The sequence below is a fragment of the Schistocerca americana genome, chromosome 2 (genome assembly GCF_021461395.2).
Source record: "Schistocerca americana isolate TAMUIC-IGC-003095 chromosome 2, iqSchAmer2.1, whole genome shotgun sequence".
Classification (NCBI taxonomy): Eukaryota; Metazoa; Arthropoda; class Insecta; order Orthoptera; family Acrididae; genus Schistocerca; species Schistocerca americana.
This window is the reverse complement of record NC_060120.1, coordinates 683,009,316-683,031,070: the sequence shown is the minus strand read 5'-3', so window position 1 is coordinate 683,031,070 and position 21,755 is coordinate 683,009,316. Positions and strand designations below refer to the sequence as shown.

Below are 21,755 nucleotides of genomic sequence, written 5' to 3'. Positions count from 1 at the left end.
GCAACTACTGTCTGCTCTGCACAGTGCTCAGGACACCTGGGGTATCTGCCTCTGGCAGTAATTTCAGTAGGTGTTAAGTTCCAATTCATGGAGGGAAAAAAAGACCTCGTTTCGTGAAGCGCCTACCATTCAGCACGTGTTGGTCTATCAATTATTCATATAATTTTGAAATACATCCCTGATGGTTTTTGAACATTTATAACACATTCTAACTTGATTCTGAACAAATCGTAAGCCAATTTTTTAATGTGTGCATAGTGTACATGATATCTCTGCTAGGGCAATCCCCGTCACATCTAGAAACAAAAGGGGATGGGGCTATACGAGCTGAGCTGAATAAACCTGAATGGGTGAATGTCAATTTCAGTTTGTTTATGTGGTTGACTTGAGTGTGCGAATGGTCAGTGTTGTTATAATTATTAGTGAAATTCATAAATTCAGACTATCAGAGTGGAAATAAATGATTAACAGGAATAACTGATAAGAAAGGTAATATATAACCTTCTCAGTGTATCCAAGGAAAAAAATTTTTGACAGAAAATTTTTGTTAGATTGCAACACTACTAAGGGCCAGTTGTACAGTCCCTAGTTAGCAGCCACTTAATTTCTGTTCTTGGAATAGAGTGGAAAACTTGTTGTGGGAACTTGTAATACTGCCAAACTGGAGAACAAATGCGAGATAACTGAATTGATGATTCTGACAGGGTTAGTGGAGTTAACTGGAGAATAAGTTATGACAATGGCAGAAATAGTTACAGAATTCATGATGACAAGATTGTTTGTTAGAACAAGGAAGGAGAAGAAACAGGGGCATCACACAAATTATATGAAAGAATATGACAATTCCAAATTTGTATAAAAAAATTTTTTTAAACTCATGCCTGAGAAACTGGAGCATATGAATGAAATGTGAAAATATTTGCTAACATAAAACTTTTCACTTGTAGTAGGCATATTAGGCTTATGATATTGATACTTCGTGAATTATATTCTGTCATGTTACCTATGTAAATGAGGTAGATAAAAATGACCATTTGTACCAAAACAGTCTCACTTATTTGGCGTGTGTTACAATTGCTGCAATATTAGAAAGGTCTATTTCATTTTATCTAGCAGTTGGTGACAAAATAGAAATAATCAATTCGAGAAACCACAATAGTCTTGGGTACTATATGTATTAACAGCTTTTTCAGTATTATATGACGACAGTTCAGTTTTTCAAGCAGCAAAATGTTTAACGAACATTGATGAGGTAGTATGGTATGTAATGCTGTAGCAAGGTTCCTCAGACGTATGTTGCTGAAAGTCTGGATCTTATGGATTAGCTGCTTTGTCATTTTCCATGTTTCACAGCCTCATAGAAGCACAGATTGTACATTACTTTTAAATATTTGCTATTTGATAGTCAGTGTTATTTTCTTCAATCTCCAGGTAGAGCAGAGAGTTGTAAAAGTGACTTTGGCTTTGTTGATGCGGTTGTTAATGTCCTATGTTGCACCGCCATGTGGTGTAATTATGCTTGCAGGGTGGCAAAACTTACCCATCCTTTCCATTACCTGGCTGTCAAGCTTAAGCTCTGCTGTGTTATCATCATTTGCCCGTATGTCTTTTGTTTTTTGGGCATTAATTTTCAAACTGACTTTCTTCACCGCAGATTTCAGATATTCTAGTTTCTCTCTCGAGACTATGGGACAGAAGGTGAAGGTCATCTGCAAAATCTAGGTCTTCTAGATGTGTTCCATTGCTCCATTTTATTCCTCTCATTTTATCCATTGCATGCATCATTACAAGATTCATTACTATGTTAAATAGTATCGGTGAGAGCACGCAGCCTTGCTTAACTCCTGTTTTTACTGCTATTGGATCTGAAAGCAGACCTTGATGTTGAACTGGCATGTGCAGTTTTCGTATGTGCTCTTGAAAAGAGCAATTATTTTCTTGGGAATTCTAGAAGTTTGCAGTCAACTCCATATTTTTGTTCTAATTGTACTGTCGAAGGCATTTGTAGAGTCTACAACAGGAAGTAAAGCGGCGACTGGTATTCATTTGAATGTTCAGCTATTATTCTCAAGGTGTTTATCTGGTCAATGCAAGAGCAACCTTCCCAGAATCCTGCTTGTTCTATTCTTATTTTCTTGTCTACGTACACTTTTATCCTATGTAGGGTTATTCGTGAGAGGATCTTGCTTGGGATTGACAGCAATTACCACAAACCGACTGGTTTCCTTTCTTGGGGAGCTTGATGAGCATGCCTCTGTTCCAATCATTTGGTACTTCTTTATTCATCCATATGCTCTCAGGAGTGGATGTAAAATTTCTGCTTTTATAGAGAGATCTGCTTTGAGTAACTCTGGACTGATGATGTCCAGGCCAAGAGCTTTTCCATTTCTTATTAGTTATGTTGCTTTGGTGGTTTCTTCTTTGGATGGCGGTTCTATGTTAATTGACACACCTTGTGGGAGTCCTGCCCCATCCACATTCAGTTGAGTTACATTGCCTAGTTGCATGGTTCAGAATGTCCTCAAAATGTTGTGTCCACTCTGCGCTTGATCTTCTCAATTTGTGAGTTTTCTTTGCTTGTCCTTGATTGGCATATCACCCCCAAATTTCTTATTTGGCTGTTTCCGTGTGATGCCATATAGGGTCTTGTTATTGCATCTGTTACCTGCTGCCTCTGCCTTAGCTGCGAGATTATTGAAGAAGGTTCGTTTATTTGTTCTGGAACTCCTCTTCGCCATTCTATTTAATATGCGGAGTTCCTGTTGGATTTCTTCTTTTACTTCCCTTGTCTGTGCGCAATTTAGCTGGAATTTTACCTATCTCCTCTGCTTTATTGCATCCCAAGTATGGTCAGAGATCCAGTCTTGTCTGCTGTGGTTGGTTGTTCTGAAAATTTCTTCAGCAGTCTATGTGTAGGTTGTTTTCACTGCATCCCATTGACCCTCAGTGTCATTCTCTTCAATTCCCCTGCTAACCACTTCAAAATGATTTCTCAGTTGGATCAAGAACTCCTCTTGGACTTCTGTATTGTCCAACTTTCCAAAATAAACTTAATCCTCTTCTGCCCACAATATCTCATTGTGTGCAGCTCTCTTAGATGGACTGTTCGTAGCATAAGGTGGTGGTTGCTCCTCTTTTGTTCCTCACATCCAGGAGTGATCTTCGCCAGGTCCTGCTAATTGTAAAGTGGCCTATCTGGTTCTCTGTTGTGCCATCTGGTGAAACCCACGACACTTTGTGACACCATGTATGGGGGTACATGGAACCTCAGTAATCAGGATAAACATGCTGCACAAGTCTATGGGATGTTCTCCATTGTTGTTTCGGGTACACAATCCATATTGCCCAATAATCTACTCTATCCCATGGTTGGCATTCCCAATTTTTGCATTAAAGTCACTGATCAGCAGGAGGCTATCTCTTTTTTGAAACTTTTCCAGTGTTTCTCGGAGTTTGCTATAAAACTTGCCTTTTTCTTCATCCACAGGCATTTGTGTTGGTTTGTAACATTGCACAGTGATCACTGGTCTTACTCTCGTTGCAGTATGAGCAACTGTGATAATCTTTGTAAACGGGTGCCACTCTGTCAAAGACTGCTTTGCTCTCCTGCCTAGTATTAATGCCACTCCTTCGCTATGGGTTTCATCCCTTCTTCCAGAATAAAGGAGGATATGCCTTTCCTAATGGCTATGGACCCATGCACTAAGAAAAGATTTGAAGTAGCTTAGTCACAATTCATGACAAACCCAACTGATCAAATTCTACATGTATTGGGTTTATTGCTGTCTTCGTAGCTCAAAGTCACTGTTGCTGCTTACGGTGAGGAGTTTAAGGGTGCTAATTGAGAGTGAGAATAATTTAAACCAGCCCTAGACCCAGCTTCTGTGCTGAAGCTGACAAATTGTTGCCAGTTATTAAACGGTAGCTTATCAGTGAGTATCAGGTGTACACTCAAAATTACTGGTATCACATTCTGTTGCTAGAGTGAATCACACAACACAAATACACTGCAGGCAACAAAGCCGTTTCGGCTCTGTGCCTTGTCGAATATGGTGTCACCTGAATTGCATAAGCATGGAGTCAGTTTTTAGCCTGGTCACTGGAGAAGCTGGAGAGTGATTTTAAAAATGCAGTCACAAGAATGACTGCACCACAAACTATGTTTTTAAATCAATGTTTTACAGTATTCTAGCTGAATACTGCGACTATATTGTACAGTGTTTATGAATGGGACTTAACAGGTTGACCCCCTTCAATAAATATGTTCTGAAGATTACTGTACCAAATGAATTTACAATTCATAATGTGAAGATGTGTGATTTTGAGAGTAATAAAGCAGATTATGATGTAGAGATTGTGTGATTTTGAGAACAGTACAATAGATAAAATCTGTTCAAACCGCTGTCTTCCTCATGCTCTCTATCTACCTCTGATTTGATTTGATTTGATTTGATTTGATTTTATCAGGGAAGGAAAAACAACTTTGGTCAAGCCCGCATCAAAACAGAGTTTATTGTGCGGTATCATTCCTTGTGTATCTAGTAAAGCCAACCAATGCCCTTGAACAGTGCAAGGAGATCCTTTACCAGTGCTTCGCTGGACCCAATTTCTTCAGGTCTGGTTGATCTAAATATTCTCTATCTTTTACTCTCCAATGCCTTGCATTCGAAGATCAAATGTGATGTGGTTTCCTTGTCCACACCACACATTCCACATTTGGGGCCTCCTTCTATTATCCCCATTGTATGTAGGTGTTTTTTGAAATACCCGTGACCTGTCAATAGTCCAACCATGAGTTCCATTTCTCTCCTGTTCAAGCCCAGGATTGAGAGACTTCTCTTAGAACATGGCTTCGGCACCAACACCTTGCTATGTTTTTGCTTTTGGACCTTAGCCCAATATTCTACATGCTTCCTCCTTTTCCAGTCTTGTAGTTCTATTTTAATCATCGCCTTGGTGATTGTCAGGACAGGTTCCAGTCCAAGAAATGCTGTCATTGCCCATATCCTGGCCAATGTATCGGCTTGCTCGTTACCTCTAATCCCTGAGTGAGCAGGGACCCACAATAGGTTTACCGTATTGCTTTCCCCTAGCTCCACAAGAACTTTGTGGCCTTCTGCCACAGTATTTGATCTTGTTGCAGAGGTTGCCAGTGATTTCAGGGCTGCTTGGCTATCTAAACAAATGAAAATGCTAAGACCTTTGTAGCACGTCTGCAAATTCACCTCCATGCACACCTTGATAGCAGATATTTCTGCTTGAAACACAGTGCCATCTTCCCTGGAGAAATTGCGCTCTCCAACCTTGGCTGCACTCTGTATATCCCGGCCCCAACACCTTGGTCTGTTTTCAAACCGTCAGGGAACCAGACTATGTCTCCAGTACGGGGTCGAAATTTGTTCTCCCAGAGCTCTCTACTTCCAATTACTAAATTGAAAGGCTCGTTGAAGTAGCTGAGAGTTGTTATATAGTCGGGCGACATTTCCCCAACCATTCCTATGTCGGCCTCACTCAGTATTTTAGTGAGAGATCCTGGATACCCCAATGAGTTCCAGTTTTTCCCAGTCTTTAACCTGTGGGCTCCAGCTGCTGCCTCCATCTTTATCCACAGGTGTAATGGGGGCATGTCCCACATGGTTCCCATTCCAGCAGTGGGTGTCATGCTAATTCTGCCTGTAATGGCTAAGCAGGCCAATCTCTGCACCTTAGCAAGCTCCTTAGCAGCTACCTGCTGTTTTACATTTTTCCACCACACTGTAGCCCAATAAGTGATCAGAGGCTTTACTATCATGGTGTATATCCAGTACATACTCTTGAGGCTTAAGCCCCAGTTTTTACCACAAGCTCTCATGGCACTCATTAGAGTACCTTTCGTCTTGGAACAGGTGCTCCTTACATGATGGGTCCACGATAGTTTCTCATCCAGGGTTACCCCTAGATATTTTTGGTATCCCCTTCACTGGTTTCATTGAGAAACTTGAGATTCCAACATGTGTGTTCCATCTTCCTCCTAGTAAATTGTACTACAACAGTCTTCTTAGGACTGACCCTTAGATCCTGTTTCCTGCACCAATTTTGCACAATGTTCAGTACTCCATGTGCCATAGTTCTGACTGTACTTGAAAATTTGCGAAGTATTACTATGACAAGATTGCCTGCATATCCCTGGCAAAACTACTGTCTAGAGTTTAATTCTACAATGAGTTCATTCACCACAAGGTTCCACAGTAGAGGGGACAGGACCACTCCATGTGGACTGCCTCTGGTAGTGTTGATTACCATTTTTCTTGCATCATGGTGGCTTCTACCTTTCTACCACTAAGTATGGCTCCAATCCACCTGCAAATGGTGGTCTCCAAGCAATGCATCTGTGTTGTTACCTTAACCATGGATTCGAAGGTCGTGTTGCTAAAAGCCCCTTCGATGTCCAAGAAGATGCAGAAGGCTATTTCCTGAAAGTGTAGTGCTTTCTCCACATTCCCAACAAGTTGGTGGAGTGCAGTTTCACATGATTTTCCTGGTTGGTATGCATGATGGTTTATGTGTAGAGGGACCCTAGTTGACCTCCTCTCTCTAACATGCACATTGAGCAGTTTTTCTAATTTTTTAAGAAGAAAGGAGGACAAATTGATTGGTCTCATATCCTTGGCATAGGTATGATTAGTTCTCCCTGGCTTTGGAATGAAGAAAACTTCCACTGCCCTCCAGACGCTAGGAATGATTCCTGCTGCTGGGCTAACCCTAAATAACCTGCATAGGAATCTTACTGAGTTCACTCCTGCTTATTGCAGGAGTGCTGGAAAAATTCTGTCTGGGCCAGGTGACTTGAACAGTTGGAATGTTCCCACTACCCATTGGATTTTACTATGGTCAGCACATTCTCTGGCAGATTCCCAGTTCTCCCTTCGAATACCTGAAAACCAATATCTCACGGGGTTCTCGTCTTGGTCTATGTTGTCTGTCAGAGTACATTGAGGAAAATGAGTCTTGAGTAATAGTTCCAGTATTTCATGTGCTGTCCTTGTATACTCCCCATCATCTTTCCTTAAAGTTCCTCCTGGATTAATTGGTATCCTAGTGAGGATTTTGTGGTGTCTGGTCTGAACAGCTGTACCCTCTACCTACTCGCAGAATACCTTCTAGGACGCTTGCTTTGCTTGCTTACTTGCAAGATTGTATTTGACAAGGGCCCCCCAATATCCTGCCCATGGTCCCCTTCTCGCGAGGTTAGACAGTCTTCGTACCTATTTCCTCTGTGATTCCAGGTTTTTGTTCCACCAAGATACATACCTATTCGTGCACTTCTTGGTGATGGTATGAGGTCAGGATGGCAGATGTCACTGCCACTGCTACCTCCTCAGACTCTACTGGACTCCTTATTGAAATACTGACTTCTGATAGGATTGAGTCAAGGTCCCTCCTATATGCCTCCCAGTCCATTTTCCTGGGATTCCTATGGGACATAGTCTGTCTAATGCCCATTTCAACCTCAAACTTAATATATATGTGGTCTGATGAGTATGGTTTTAAAGCCATATGCCATTGATTTGACATAACTACTCATCAAAGTGGAACCGAAGGTTATGTCAATTACCTCTTCCCTTCTTATATTATTAAATGTTTCTTATATTCCTAAATGTAGGTTCCTTGCCCCTATTGAGGATCTCTTAATTTATTAGCTAGAAAAAATTCTAGGTGGTACTCACCTGTACTGTTGGTGTCGATGCTGCCCCACACTAAGTTGTGGGCATTACCATCGCATCCAATCAATAGTTGGTCGTCCTATTGTGCACAGGCTTCTGTCAGTCTCGTCACCTCCTGAGGAGGAGGAGGAGGAGCTCTGTCCTCGTAAGGAAGGTATGCCAAGGCCATTACAAACTCCCTCATGATAACCTTCCTCACGTTGCTGCATCCTGATGGTCACTAAGTCCCTAGAACAAAAGTCTGCCATCAGCATGGAAGGGATTCCATTTTTTACATAAATGCATGTTCTGGAGTTTCTTATATTTCCTAGCATAAACTAGCTTATCTCCAGTGCCGCCCAGACCCAAAACACCCCCTTTATATAAATATGGTTCCTGAATCAGGGCCATGTCCAGATTTATCTGCAGCACATTCAGTCTCTATCTTGCTGCCATTGTCACTTCTGATGTCTTTGATTACCCTGATGGCAACCTGCGAGAACCCCAAGAATAGTCTCAGGTCTTGTTCCTGCATTGCCTTCAGGGACTTCTCTCCAACTTCCACCACAAGGGTTTGGCCATTTGGTGTAACCTTCCGGTTGATTGCTTTCCAGTCCTCTGTCAATACTTTCAGGTTTTCAGACCCTATTTTCTCAATCAGTCTCTCCAGAGAGGTATCCTTAAGGAGTTTTGGCACCCAGATTAATATATTTCTGGTCTTGAAGAGCTCAGCTGCTGTTTTTACCAGCAGCTTCGCATCCTCCCACAGTTATATTAGGGGCACCTTTTCCTGAAGCCAGTCCACTGTAATCCCCCCCACCACCACCACCACCACCACCACCACCACCACCAAAGATAAGAGTACCATGATCCAGATAGATTCTCCTGAATTTGGGACGTGAAGCAGCATCCCCTGCACCCCCCCCCCCCCCCCCCCCCCTCCAGTCTCCTCAGAGAGAGCCATCTGCACGAGCTGCTCCTGCTACAAGGTGATCTTGTCCAGTAGATAGCCTTGCAGGATAACCACCATCCTAAAAATGGAGACTGGGAGACTGCAGTACTATAGGTCTGTTTCCTATTTCTTGCTTCAGCTTTTTCTGGATGTACTTATCCTGAGAAGTGGGAGTCTTAGATTCCTCCCTTGTTCTAATACTGCCTGCCATTGATGTGGAAGGGGATTGTGGGAGGTCTTGGGCTTAAGCCCTTTGGGTTCCCTCCACTTTTGTTTAGGAAGCCACTCTTTTCCTTCCTTTAGCTTTTGTTCTCTAAGAAGTTTCCTCCTCTGAGCCCCCAGGTAAGTTTTTGGTCTTAATCTGATCCAATTTCTTAGTAACCATTCCCACTTCTGGAACAGGTCTGTCCCCCTGTTCAGCTGAGGGGATGTATTCAATCAGTTCCAACCCCCATGTTTGGATGTCTGAGGTCTCAACTTGCCCCTCAGTATTGCTGTCTTCTTTAGTGTCCATTTTGGTCCCACGAGAGTTGTGGAGCTAATGGGCCCATATCATGGAAACCCCAAGTAGTGCAAGGCTAATCACTCAGGGAGGTTGCTTGGTATCCCTGAGGCTCTATTCACGATACATCTCCCCATATGCCACGCACCCCTTGGCACAGATCTCATCACATTTTCGGTTGGGTATTGAAGAGTTGAGAAAGGACAAGGAATGGATGTGGGATGACAGGTTGGTGTGAGCCACACTTAGCCTGGTCCCTCGGCCAAGACCTTACTGATCGAAGGTTCCCACAGACAGCATAGCTCTCAGCTTCATGTGAACACACAAGCCTCTCCACCCACACGGACTGTGCTGCTTCAAGGTGGTGCCCCCAGAGAGGTCTACCTACCTTAGTGTACTTAAATCTGTTTCCATTTTTGCATAGCAGAAAAGAAAGTACAGGTGATTATTCAGGTTCCTGTGATGAACTGCATGATGAAATAGTTCACGGGTGAATGGCCACAGGTTAGTGTTGGTGTGCTGATGAATTGGCCACTTGGGGCTTATGTATTGCTTTCATCTCTCCCCCCGCTACCTCCAACCTCACATTCTATCTGCTGTCTGCACCTGGCATCTCCTCCTTAATCAGGCTAATTCAGGATTCCCAGGTCTTACTAAGGAAGTATCATAGTTGATTAGCAGTGCCCTTTCTCAAATATAGATAGGTTTCTTAATGACACATTCCCAAAAGTTAGAAGACTACCTCAGAATCTTAGTATCATTGTATCCATTCTGTGGACTGCCGAATGGTAATGCTTAGCAACTGCCTATTGTTAAGCTGCTGCAATCCAGTGCACTTTTGATGTTATTGGCAACAATCTTAAAGAGTACCCACCGTCTGATGTACATGTGTGCTGCAACTTTGGCAAGGCTCTTGATAGTCCCTAGATTTCTTTAATTGATGGTTGTGTTTAACATTACCAAGCAATGCCAGTATATCTACTGGTGGGTGGAAGACCATCTTCACTTTGTGTCTCTGGAGAATATATACCACCTTTCTGGATAATGTACCCCAAAAGGAAAAAATGCAATGGCCACAACTAGGGATTCTTGTAAAGTCATTCCAGTAAAAAGAGAGAGAATGTCAAAAGTCACAGGGAAGTCAGTATCCTTAAACTCAAAAGTGGTTAAGGTGTCCCGAAAAATCCATGTACTTGCGAATGTGGCGTGAACTCTTCATGATGTAAGGGGTACACTAATTCTTCAGGTACTTAGTGAATGTGTAAATGGGGCACCAATTATGCTAACAGTGGGGCACAAAGGCACCCCATCTTTGCGAATTTTCAGCAGTCCATAAAGTCTTGGTGGAGCTGATGCAGTCGGTCGTAGCTTCTTAACAACCTCCTCTGGCAAGCCAAATTCTTCGAGAAGCGCCTTGGTCTGCCTCTCCACCCTCATGGTAAAATAAATATCAGTCTTTCAGTACACACTGTCTACTTGAAGTCATGGTGAGATAGGACCACAATTGTGTTGCATTTATCTACTGGTAAGACAGCAATACCTGGATGTTCTCTTAGATTCCGTATGGTGCCTTCTACCAGCTAGACCGAGTGAGATGGCACAGTGGTTAGTGCACTGGACTCACATTCGTCTGGCCATTGTGATTTAGGTTTTCTGTGTTTCCCTTAATCGCTTTAGGCAAATGCCAGGGTGGTTCCTTTGATAGGGCAAGCCTGATTTCCTTCCCCCTCTTTCCTTAATCTGACCTCGTTGTTGGTGGGACTTCAAACACTAATCACTTCCTCCTCCCCCTCGTGTACCTGCTAGAGATGTTCTTTTTAGTAGGTCTTGTTTGTGTGAGAGCATGACAGGTTTCATGACATACGTGTTCACAGGTTTCATGACATACGTGTTCAGGTGGAAGTGTTGCAGCTGCCTGTTGTTCCACTGTCTTGATTAAGCCTGTGATAGTAGTGGATTTGGGAGTGGGTGCAAAATTGAGTTCTTTCTTAAGAACCAAAATCCCATCCTCATCCAGTTGCTTGGTCCTGAGGTTGGTGATAGTCTTGCATGGAGCACCTGAAGGTTATATGTCTGATACATGTTCTTTCATCTTTCTGTATGTGATGGTATAAAGAAGTGTGGACAGCACGTCGGGCCACTGCTTGCACCGGAAGAGTAAGCACACTGACTTATACCCGCAAGCAGACACCTGCCACCACCAGGTCCAGAGGAATGGCGTGCTCGAAGCATTGGTACATAGGGTTTACACTCTCTCTGAAAAATGTAAGCATGAACCAAGAACGTGAACGTCTGAGGATGGTGTTCCGCAAGATCAGCTGCAGGGAGTAGCAAATTCAGAGTCTCCTACATCTTATATCCACTGTACAACAAGCAGAAACAGAAGAGGGACTTCAGGAAGATGCTGCCACTGCATTTATTCCTTTTTGCAGTCCATTATCTGGAAAGGTAGGACATATTACCTGGAAAAACCAAGTGTAGATGGACTTCCGTCTACCAGCTAAAACACAGGCACTGCTTTGTAGTATCAAAAATGACATCGGATTACGGAAATCCAGGTTACATAAGACACCCTGCCAGTGTGGCAATACGAATATAGGTCAGCCAGTGCATATTGCCAAAGATAATTGCTGAGAACACCAAACCAAAGTGAAGCAGCCAAATAAGTTAGCAATTGTGGAACATTCCCTTTTGGAAGTACATGGAATGGGTTATAACAACACAGAGGTTTTGACACAGGTGTCTAACTTCTGGTCATTTGTCATTAAAGACTCTGTCAAGATTCAAGGAAGAGAAACACCGATCATTTTTTTATGATGGCAACATCCTTAGTAAGGCCTAGAAACCTGGAATTATCTGATTAAACAAAAAACTGACTTCAAGGGCAAGTGGAGAGACAAGCATAAGTGCTGCTAGCCCATGTATCTGGCACAAGAACCTAGAACAGTGCAGTGTGTCAGTAGGAAGAATGGTGGTAGAACATCAGATCGGAGGGAGGGGGCAAGAGAGAACAGCACCTCACTGGTCACCAAGAAGTCAGCTTATTAGTGCACCTGATAATGGTGATGTGGTCATTTTTGAAAATATGGTGTCCATTGGACACTGCCATTCACCCGTTCACCAGTGCAGCATTTCGTCAAGAAAGGACGGACGATCCAGCATTTTCTTCACATACATTCCGCTACAGGAAAAGAGGAAGGAGATACTGTACAGCTTAGTACTATGGCACATACAAAATCAGAAAAATAAGGCCACAAATGAGGCAGTAAATAATACCCCAACGAGGTGCTACCTACAAGGAAGTTTCTCACTGTAGAGGAACGTGATTGATCGCCAACCGAATTAACCTCGGTGGGAGGTAAGGTAAAAGTAACAGGAAACTGCAGATGGGTATGCCAAAACCTGTTGTCATTCTTCCCTCCAGTCGTTGAGTTGAGCTATAGTAGCATTACTTTATGATTTATTTCATGGGTTCGCAGAGAGCCAGAATCAACTAAACTGTGTGTGTGTGTGTGTGTGTGTGTGTGTGTGTGTGTGAGAGAGAGAGAGAGAGAGAGAGAGAGAGAGAGAGAGAGAGAGAGAGAGATGCTGGAATGATTTTCTTATAAGAATGTTATTATAATGCTCCTAATAAACTTACCTTTGAGTGCCCAAAACCAAGAAGTTTTGGTTTCAGGAATGGTCACGGTGGGTGGAAAGGTTTAGAAAAAGGATTAACCCATTAATGTTGAGCTTAGTGCAATTTCAACAAAGTTGTGGGACTGAATGTGATGGTATAGAAAGGGTTCTTGTAGATGGCTCTGAAGAGAGGTGTCAGATGATTATGTGTGAACCAAAGTGCAGTAACAGTAATTGTAGACAGATCAGTCGTCATTGCAGAGAAAATCAATCACAGCAGGAACTTGTTGTTGAAAAGTTCATCCCCACCGATTTTGGAGTATCAGTTGCCTCATCTATTAATGAACTTACAGGAAAAGTCTAAAAAACCGTGATGAATATAGTGACATACTGATGAAGAATACAAAATCTGTGTCATATTTGTAACTTCAGTTGACTATCCTGAAAGAAACGTTAGCTGTATGTGATTTTGTATAAGCATATTTTTGCACATGTAATGGACACACTGTGTCCAACCAAAACTGAAGATTTAGAAATGCCTGTCACATAACCCAAGTTAGCCTTGTCATTCTTTCATGTTGCATGGTAATGTAAACTGTAAAACTTACATGTATTTGACTGTTTAAAATAGGACCATACAGAGCTAGCTAACTACCCTGTCTTAATCTTTTCTCTTTACATAATATAGTGCCTGCCAATAGGAAGATACCTGCTGGATTAAAGTCTGCTGAGAAATAATACATTGTGTGTGTTACTTGCAACCACATTTACAAATAATACCTGTAGTTCTAGTGTAAGCTGTTGCGTGTCTTGATGTATGAGGCAGTGGCTGAGCTCTGTATCATGCTTCACAATGTATCATGCAGTTTTTGTATAGCCAATCATAGAATCTCATAACAGATGGTCCTGTTATAGGAAAGACATTTAAATGAAAGGTTTTGCTTAAGGAACACCACTAGGTGTTACTTAAAGGAATTAAAAAGTCATTATGCTGTATGCATCTCAACTGTCGTGAGTCCTGTTAAGAGGTATTAATTCATGTTATAACAAGAACAGTTTTACAGTTTGGGTTATGTGATAGGCATTTCTAAATCTTCAGTTTTGATTGGACACAGTGTCTCCATTACATATGCAAAAATATGCTTATACAGAGTCACATACAGCTAACATTTCTCTCAGGATAGTCAACTGAAGTTACAAGTATGACACAGATTTTGTGTTCTTCATCAGTATGTCACTATATTCATCACAATTTTAGACTTTTTCTCCAAGTTCATTAATAGATGAGGCAACTGATACTCCAAAAGTTGGTGGGGATGAACCTCACAAGTAGTTCCTGCTGTAATTTTCCTAATGTCACACATGTGATTCTCACATTATGATGGTTCACCTTTCCATTTAAATGGAATGTTGCCTCATCACTAAACACTAAGCGTGGAAGAAAACTGTCATCCTCCATATTGCAATGAACGGAATTACAGAACTCCACACATGGTTGCTTGTACCCTCACAAAGAGCTCGCAGTAGCTGAATTTTGTATGGTCTTGTGTAAACGCTGGTGCAACACACGTTAGACAGATCTCAGGGGCATGTTGAGCTGTCGAGCTGCACGGCAAACAGATTTCTGCGGACTCTTTGTGAAAATATGGTAGACGCGTTCGACATCTGTGTCAGACACTCGGGGATGGACTTGCAATTTGCCTTCACACAAACAACCTGGAGGTAAGAAGGAAATGACAAGTATTTTGGACAGGTCAGGAAAACTGCTGGTGAATCCTGTTGATGCTTTGGGCAGGTGGAGGGAGTATTTTCAAGAGTTGCTCAATGTAGGTGAAAATACGATCAGTAATGTTTCATATTTTGATGTACAATGGGACAGGAATGATGATGGAAATAGGATCACATTTGAGGAAGTGGAGAAAATGGTCAATAGATTGCAGTGCAATAAAGCAGCTGGGGTGGATGAAATTAAGTTGGAACTCATCAAATACAGTGGAATGTCAGGTCTTAAATGGCTACACAGGATAATTGAAATGGCCTGGGAGTCGGGACAGGTTCCATCAGACTGGACGAAAGCAGTAATCACACCAATCTTTAAACATGGAAACAGAAAAGATTGTAACAACTACAGAGGTATCTCTTTGATCAGTGTTGTGGGTGAGATCTTCTCAGGTATTGTTGAAAGAAAAGTGCAAGTATTAGTTCAGGACAAATTGGATGAAAATCAGTGTGGGTTTAGGCCTCTTAGAGGTTGTCAGGACCAGATCTTTAGCTTATGGCAAATAATGGAGAAGTGTTATGAGTGGAACAGGGAATTGTACCTATGTTTTATAGATCTAGGAAAGGCATATGACCGGGTCCTAGGAGGAAGTTATTGTTTGTTCTACGAGATTATGGAATAGGAGGCAAACTTTTGCAAGCAATTAAAGGTCTTTACATAGATAGTCAGGCAGCAGTTAGAGTTGACGGTAAATTGAGTCCATGGTTCAGAGTAGATTCAGGAGTAAGACAAGGCTGCAACCAGTCTCCACTGCTGTTCATATTATTTATGGATCATATGTTGAAAACAATAGACTGGCTGGGTGAGATTAAGATATGTGAATACAAAATAAGCAGTCTCGCATGTGCGGATGACTTAGTTGTGATGGCAGATTCGATTGAAAGTTTGCAAAGTAATATTTCAGAGCTAGATCAGAAATGTAAGGGCTATGGTATGAAGATTAGCATCTCCAAAACAAAAGTAATGTCAGTGGGAAAGAGATATAAACAGATTGAGTGCCAAATACGAGGAACAAAGCTAGAACAGGTGGACGGTTTCAAGTACTTAGGATGCATATTCTCACAGGATGGCAACATAGTGAAAGAACTGGAAGCGAAGTGTAGCAAAGCCAATGCAGTGAGCACTAAGCTACGATCTACCCTCTTCTACAAGAAGGAAGTCAGTACCAAGACTAAGTTATCTGTGCACCGTTCAATCTTTCGACCAACTTTGTTGTATGGGAGCAAAAGCTGGGTGGATTCAAGTTACCTTATCAATAAGGTTGAGGTTACGGATATGAAAGTAGCTAGGATGATTGCAGGTACTAGTAGATGGGATCAATGGCAGGAGGGTGTGCACAATGAGGGAATCAGAGAAAAACTGGGAATGAACTCTATAGATGTAGCAGTCAGGGCGAACAGGCTTAGATGGTGGGTTCATGTTACACGCATGGGAGAAGCAAGGTTACCCAAGAGACTCATGGGTTCAGCAGTAGAGGGTAGGAGGAGTCGGAGTAGACCAAGGAGAAAGTACCTGGATTCGGTTAAGAATTATTTTGAAGTAATAGGCTTAACATCAGAAGAGGCACCATGTTAGCACTGAATAGGGGATCATGGAGGAATTTTATAAGGGAGACTATGCTCTAGACTGAATGCTGAAAGGCATAATCAGTCTTAAATGATGATGATGATGATGATGATGATGACAAACAACCTGTTTCTCGAAATTTTTCATACCATCGCTAATGCTCTGTGCTGTAGGAGGATTCACACCATACCTAGTATGAAAGTCACGCTGAACTGTTATTACTGACCTGCACTGCGCAAAATGTAGAACATAAAACACGTTCTGTTGTCCCAACACCATTTTTACTAGAATTGAAGCAGACGCAGATTGCTGCTAACTAGCAGGAACTATGCAAAACTCGAGAGTTTATTCTTTCCAACAGTACGTTGTTCATGCACATATCTCAAATAACATAATAGTTACGATTTCTTTAGATTGGATGATTCTTTTTGGTACGCCCTGTATATGCTCTGCTGTACGCTTAATTGATCTTGACTGCAGTAGACAGTGTACCTCCACACCATTCCCTGAGATATGACAGCATGATAACGATTAATGAAAGTTAGTAAGCATTGGTATTCATAAAGATCAAAGATGATAATTTCCTTAAGATCTTGGGGGGAGGGGGGGGGGGGGGGGGGAGAGAGAATCCTTAGCTATAAAATAATTTTTCTGTTAAAGGACTGTATACTCTTGAATACCTGTTACAAGTGATTTTGTGTTTGCTGTTATATAATATCAAAATTTGGTCTGTGTAAGATGCTTTTCATACACTTCATGGTTTCAGTAAGTAACTGGAGTAGTTGTCATGTGCACTTTATCATATTTTGAAATAATTGCTTTTATAGTGTGTTCTTTTCTAGTTGTAACAATACTGGCACTAATAATGTAAGTAATACATATGTCATGCTTGGCAGAAAGGTGCTGCTGTTCATCTTGCTCGACACTGCCCTGATGCACAATCTGAACGCATTTATTCAAATTGGTTGTGGTGGATACTGCAGGGGATTCCATTCAACCACTTGGTAACTTGATTAACTGTTTAATGCTCTTTATTGAACTAAATGTCACTATTGAATTAGAAACTGCAATTAAAAATATTACTCTCAAACACTCTTGCAATAGTTATCAGTCTGTAAACTCATTATCTTCCATTTATCTATGTACTTTTTTTAAAATTTAATTTTAGGTGCGTGTAATGGATTGTTTCTTAAATGAAGGTATTAAAGTGCTGTACCGTGTGGCAATGGCTCTTCTGCTGCTTTTCTACAAATACTCTGCTCCTCAAAACTCTGAGTGGATGAATCAGATACTGAAGCATGGAATTGAAACAGCATTTATGAATTTCTGCAAGCACATACCGGTACAGTAATTTTTCTTGTATCTAAATGATTCTTTGTTTTCCGTTTGATCATCATCTTTCAGTAGTAAATTTCTGATAAGAGGTACCATTTGATGAGCAAAATGTCTTTAAGTTAAAAGATCAAGGGAAGCAAGTGTTCATTCCTCAGTTGAACTGTTCCTTAAATGACTTGTTGGATTGACAGTTGCTTTCTATCGGAGTATAGCATTAAAAGTGAAATATAAGGTATTTGGAAATTCCGATTACAACCTTCTAGGACTTAAAGAGGGGAGTGAGTACATAATATTTTGAAAAGCGACCCAAGTCTGGAAACATATTGTTTCTGTGTGCTGCAGCTGTTTGAAAACATGTTTGCTGGGTGGTCACGGTTGGCGTGGCGGAGGGAGGGGGTCATTCACATCAGATTGGCTGGTGTTGGTTGACATCTATCCTCCCTCTCTGACCTATTTTGAGCCTCATTGACGCGTCTGTGAGTGTTACAGTGTTGAGTACACATTTCCAGAATACACCGAAGTGATCCTTCTGAATGGCGAAGCTCGCGGTAATGGGAGAGCTGCTCATTACCTTTATCAATATCATTCTCCACAACATTCACCTCCATTGCGTACACTTTTCGCCACAGTTTCACAATGGCTTCAAGAAAGGGTACCTTCACAGTCAGCAGGCACGATTGTATTGCTCCAAGGAGACGCTGTACACTTGAATTATAAGAGGCCATACTGCATCACATTGAAGAGAACCCATCAACAAGTACATGAGCAATTTCTTTGGCTACTAATGAGTGGAATTGTAAAACAAGCGATGTACTGAATCACGCCTGATCAGTTACTCCTAAAAGTGGTCACATTACCAGCATGTTTTCACATGCTTGTAGCACAGAAACTGTATGTTTCTGAACCTAGATTCTAGTTCAGAATATTACCTATTCATTCCTCTATACAAGTCCTTTAAGCCTGTAACAGGAATTGTGAACATCCTGCGTTCGAAACTAAGTAATTCATTGTAACAGTGATAGGAATCAGACCATTTAATTTTGGGCGTGCAGCCGTGCAAATAAAATTTCTTCCACTGATATTTCAACCGCATATCATTCAGCCATCCTCAGAGCGACTCACAAGATTGACAACAAGGTGCCAAGCGCAGCCTTATATGCTCCACTGGGGCAGGGTGCACCTGCGAGTCACAGGCGCTGGTCAGCAGCAGAGAGATACGCTTACACAAGAGCTGCCTGTGGCGAAGGCGTACAGACATTCGATTTGCTTATCAATGAATGTTCAGCGGAGATGACACCATGATGACTTCCTGCAGTTTAATTATCCTAAGAGCTGGATTCCATGCTTTGACCAAATTAAAACCATTATCTCTATTTATTAAATTTTTAGCTAATCTAATCTCTATAGCTTCCTTGAGATTGAATTAGCTAATAAGTTAATAAATAAGAGATAACGGTTTTAATTTGAACAAAGCATGGAATCCAGCTCTTGTGCTAACTAAACTGCAGAGAAGTCATCATGGTGTGACCACTGCTGAACATTCATCGATAAACAAATCGAATGTCTGTACGTCTTCACCACAGGCGGCGCATATGTAAGCGTATCTCTTTGCTGCCGATTAGCATCTGGACTCGCAGGCGCATACTGCCACAGTGGAGCATATAAGGCCGCGCTTGGTACCTTGTCGTCAGTCTTGTGCCACACTCTGAGGATGGCCAGACAATATGCTGCCGAAATATCAGTGGAAGAAATTTTATTTGTGTGGCTGCATGCCCGAAATTTAATAGAATATTCATTACGCCGCAAAAAGTTGGAAATGCACTTAGGAGTCACACATTTTATTTGTTGCAAGGAAAGCCAAAGGATTAGAAAATGGAGGGAAGTAAAATGAAGGAAAAGGGTATCGCAGGTATTCATAATTTCATGTTGGTTGCAAGAAAATGATGGATGCTGTAATTAGAGGAGACAGACATATGATGCTGCATTAAACAGACTGCATTTAGTACACGAGTATAATTTCGACTTTGACAGTAGCTATTGATGAAGGAGAAGAATTTAATCAGTGACCTGTGGAAGTAAAAATGGAAGAAATAGAACACGCTCAAAGAATGGATAAGAACAGTGGAACATGATAAAGGTGCATTGAGAAACAACCATCCTCAGAAAAGATATTTAAAACAAAGAAAGGCAGGGGGGGGGGGGGGCAGGGGCAGTGACAGTGAATCGTCAGTTTTTTTTGCCTTTTTATGGAAAAATATGCTGATTTCAGTGCCGCAAAGGGGGAAGTACTATGATAATGATAAGTGTCTCATTGCTTAAATATGCCATGTAATGTGATCTATATAGTGGAGTAGTTCATTCGGGACTGTTTGAATTAAAATTTCGAGAAGTTTTTGTTCTGTGTATACCATTCTATGTACATAACTTTTTACGGCGATGTAGTTTCATAATGCCCCAGGGGCAAAGTAACCTAATTGCTAGCTATGACGTAAACTGATTATTTCTAAACAAAACTGCAGCCTATGCACAAGAAAATGATGCCTTTCAACAAATAAGTGAAGAGTGATTTTCCTTGCAGTTACAATATATAACTTTAATGTAACTGCAAGTATTTTCACAATAGAACAATTTTACATCAATTCAAATAAAACTTTTTATAAGTTTATTGTTGTTTGAATCAGTGCAGTTCTTTATAAGTTTATTGTTGTTTGAATCAGTGCAGTTCCATTATATTTTTGATCAGGGCAGAAATATTGGAACCATCTGTTAACCACGTGGTTTTATGACACTAGCTTTTATGTTATGGCATCTGTTAGTTTCCCATCTCCCCCATGTTCGAGCCCAAGTCACATATAAAAAGAACAACAAAATGCAGGGTTTCAGTAGAGTGTTGTCTTACATACTGTTCCATTCTTGAAAGAGAAAATTCCATTTACGATGTCATTCACCGGATCACAGTCCTTTCACAGCTTATCGTCAAACTGGAAAAGCACTTGTCCATAAAGAAGTATATTGGCACATTAGATATTGTCTTATATCAGCAGCAAAATCTGCTTGTGCCCCATGGTGGATGTATCTCATTCCCCAATCATGGTTGAAATTGTAGTTCCCTTGGATCCGGACTTAACCGAAAAGTTTACATTTCAAATACATTTGTGCCAACTAGGACAACACTTCAGTAGTGGCTTGTAATATCACAAATGTCTCGTTGACAGACCCATATTTACTGGAATGTTCGTGCTTCTATTGTTGTATACTTCCATCGTGGTCAACCCGCAAATTAGAATAGGAAGTTACATATTCTACAGTAACTAGATTTTTACCAGCATGATTCATTTAATGAACGTATTCTCTGTCGTAAATGGTGGCATAGTTAATTCTTCGAAATTATTTCTTCACATTCAGCGTTTAAATAGGGTCAGTTCATATAGTCAGCACTTACACATGCAAGTGCCATCTATGGCTTCTCATATTATAGTGTGACTTAGTTAGTTTCACATATAGATGATGTTATATAAAAGAATATGTGTGAAAAAAGTACTTTTATATTAATCACAGCTTTTTCTGTTTGTCTTACATAGGTGACTCCTGCAAAAATGTTAAGGACAGCATTTGGTGTTCGAGGGCTTAGTTCAGCATATATATCAAAAGTATTTTTGAAGACAGAAATGATTTTGAAAAGTAAATCTGTTCAGAGCAGTTCCCGCCAACTTGTGAGGTCACGTTCCAGTGAGAACTTGCCAACGAGTCAGTCTCAAGTTAATATTCAAATGATGTCCCATACGCTTACTATCAGAGAGGTAATTTTAGACATGAATGATGTATACTTTAACACTGTTAATATGGTAGTAATATTTCAATAGTTGTGTGTGTTCTGTGAAGAATGTAAATAGTATAAATTTATTTTGTAATTTCCATGTGCTATCCTTTTCTCACGATGTTCCACTTATCATGGCAGGAGTAACTCCTATTTTTGATAATCAAAATAGAGCCAAACGCACCAGAATAAAAAAAAAACATAAATAAAATGAAGTTATATTGTGGCTGTTCTTATAACTTAGGTTGTGTTAATTTTTAATATATGATTTACCGTGATGAGGCCGACAAATGAGACAAAATCATATTGCTTTTTAACTTAGGCATATTGGTTATGGCAGCTTTACCTTCTCTCCTTTACATCCACCTATTTAATGTTTGATAGGGATCCGTTTTTGTTCTTACAGTCTGTTAAACTATGTGCTATTGTTATTACATTTCGACAGTGCCTCCACTATTCTGGTATACAGATCTGACATTGAAAGAAATACTGCATTGTAATAC

The 21,755-nt window shown here is 41.0% G+C and overlaps 1 protein-coding gene across 5 annotated transcripts in view; it reads left to right on the top strand.

Annotated features, from left to right (window-relative positions):
- Positions 1-21,755, top strand: part of LOC124594111 (GTPase-activating protein skywalker) — a 309,749-nt gene that overhangs the window by 229,794 nt on the left and 58,200 nt on the right. For all 5 annotated transcript variants that reach the window (XM_047132465.1, XM_047132463.1, XM_047132467.1 and 2 more), the window contains exons 6-8: positions 16,997-17,104; positions 17,269-17,442; positions 21,017-21,235. In XM_047132465.1, coding sequence (XP_046988421.1) covers positions 16,997-17,104; positions 17,269-17,442; positions 21,017-21,235 — 501 coding nt within the window. The remainder of the gene's footprint in view (positions 1-16,996; positions 17,105-17,268; positions 17,443-21,016; positions 21,236-21,755) is intronic.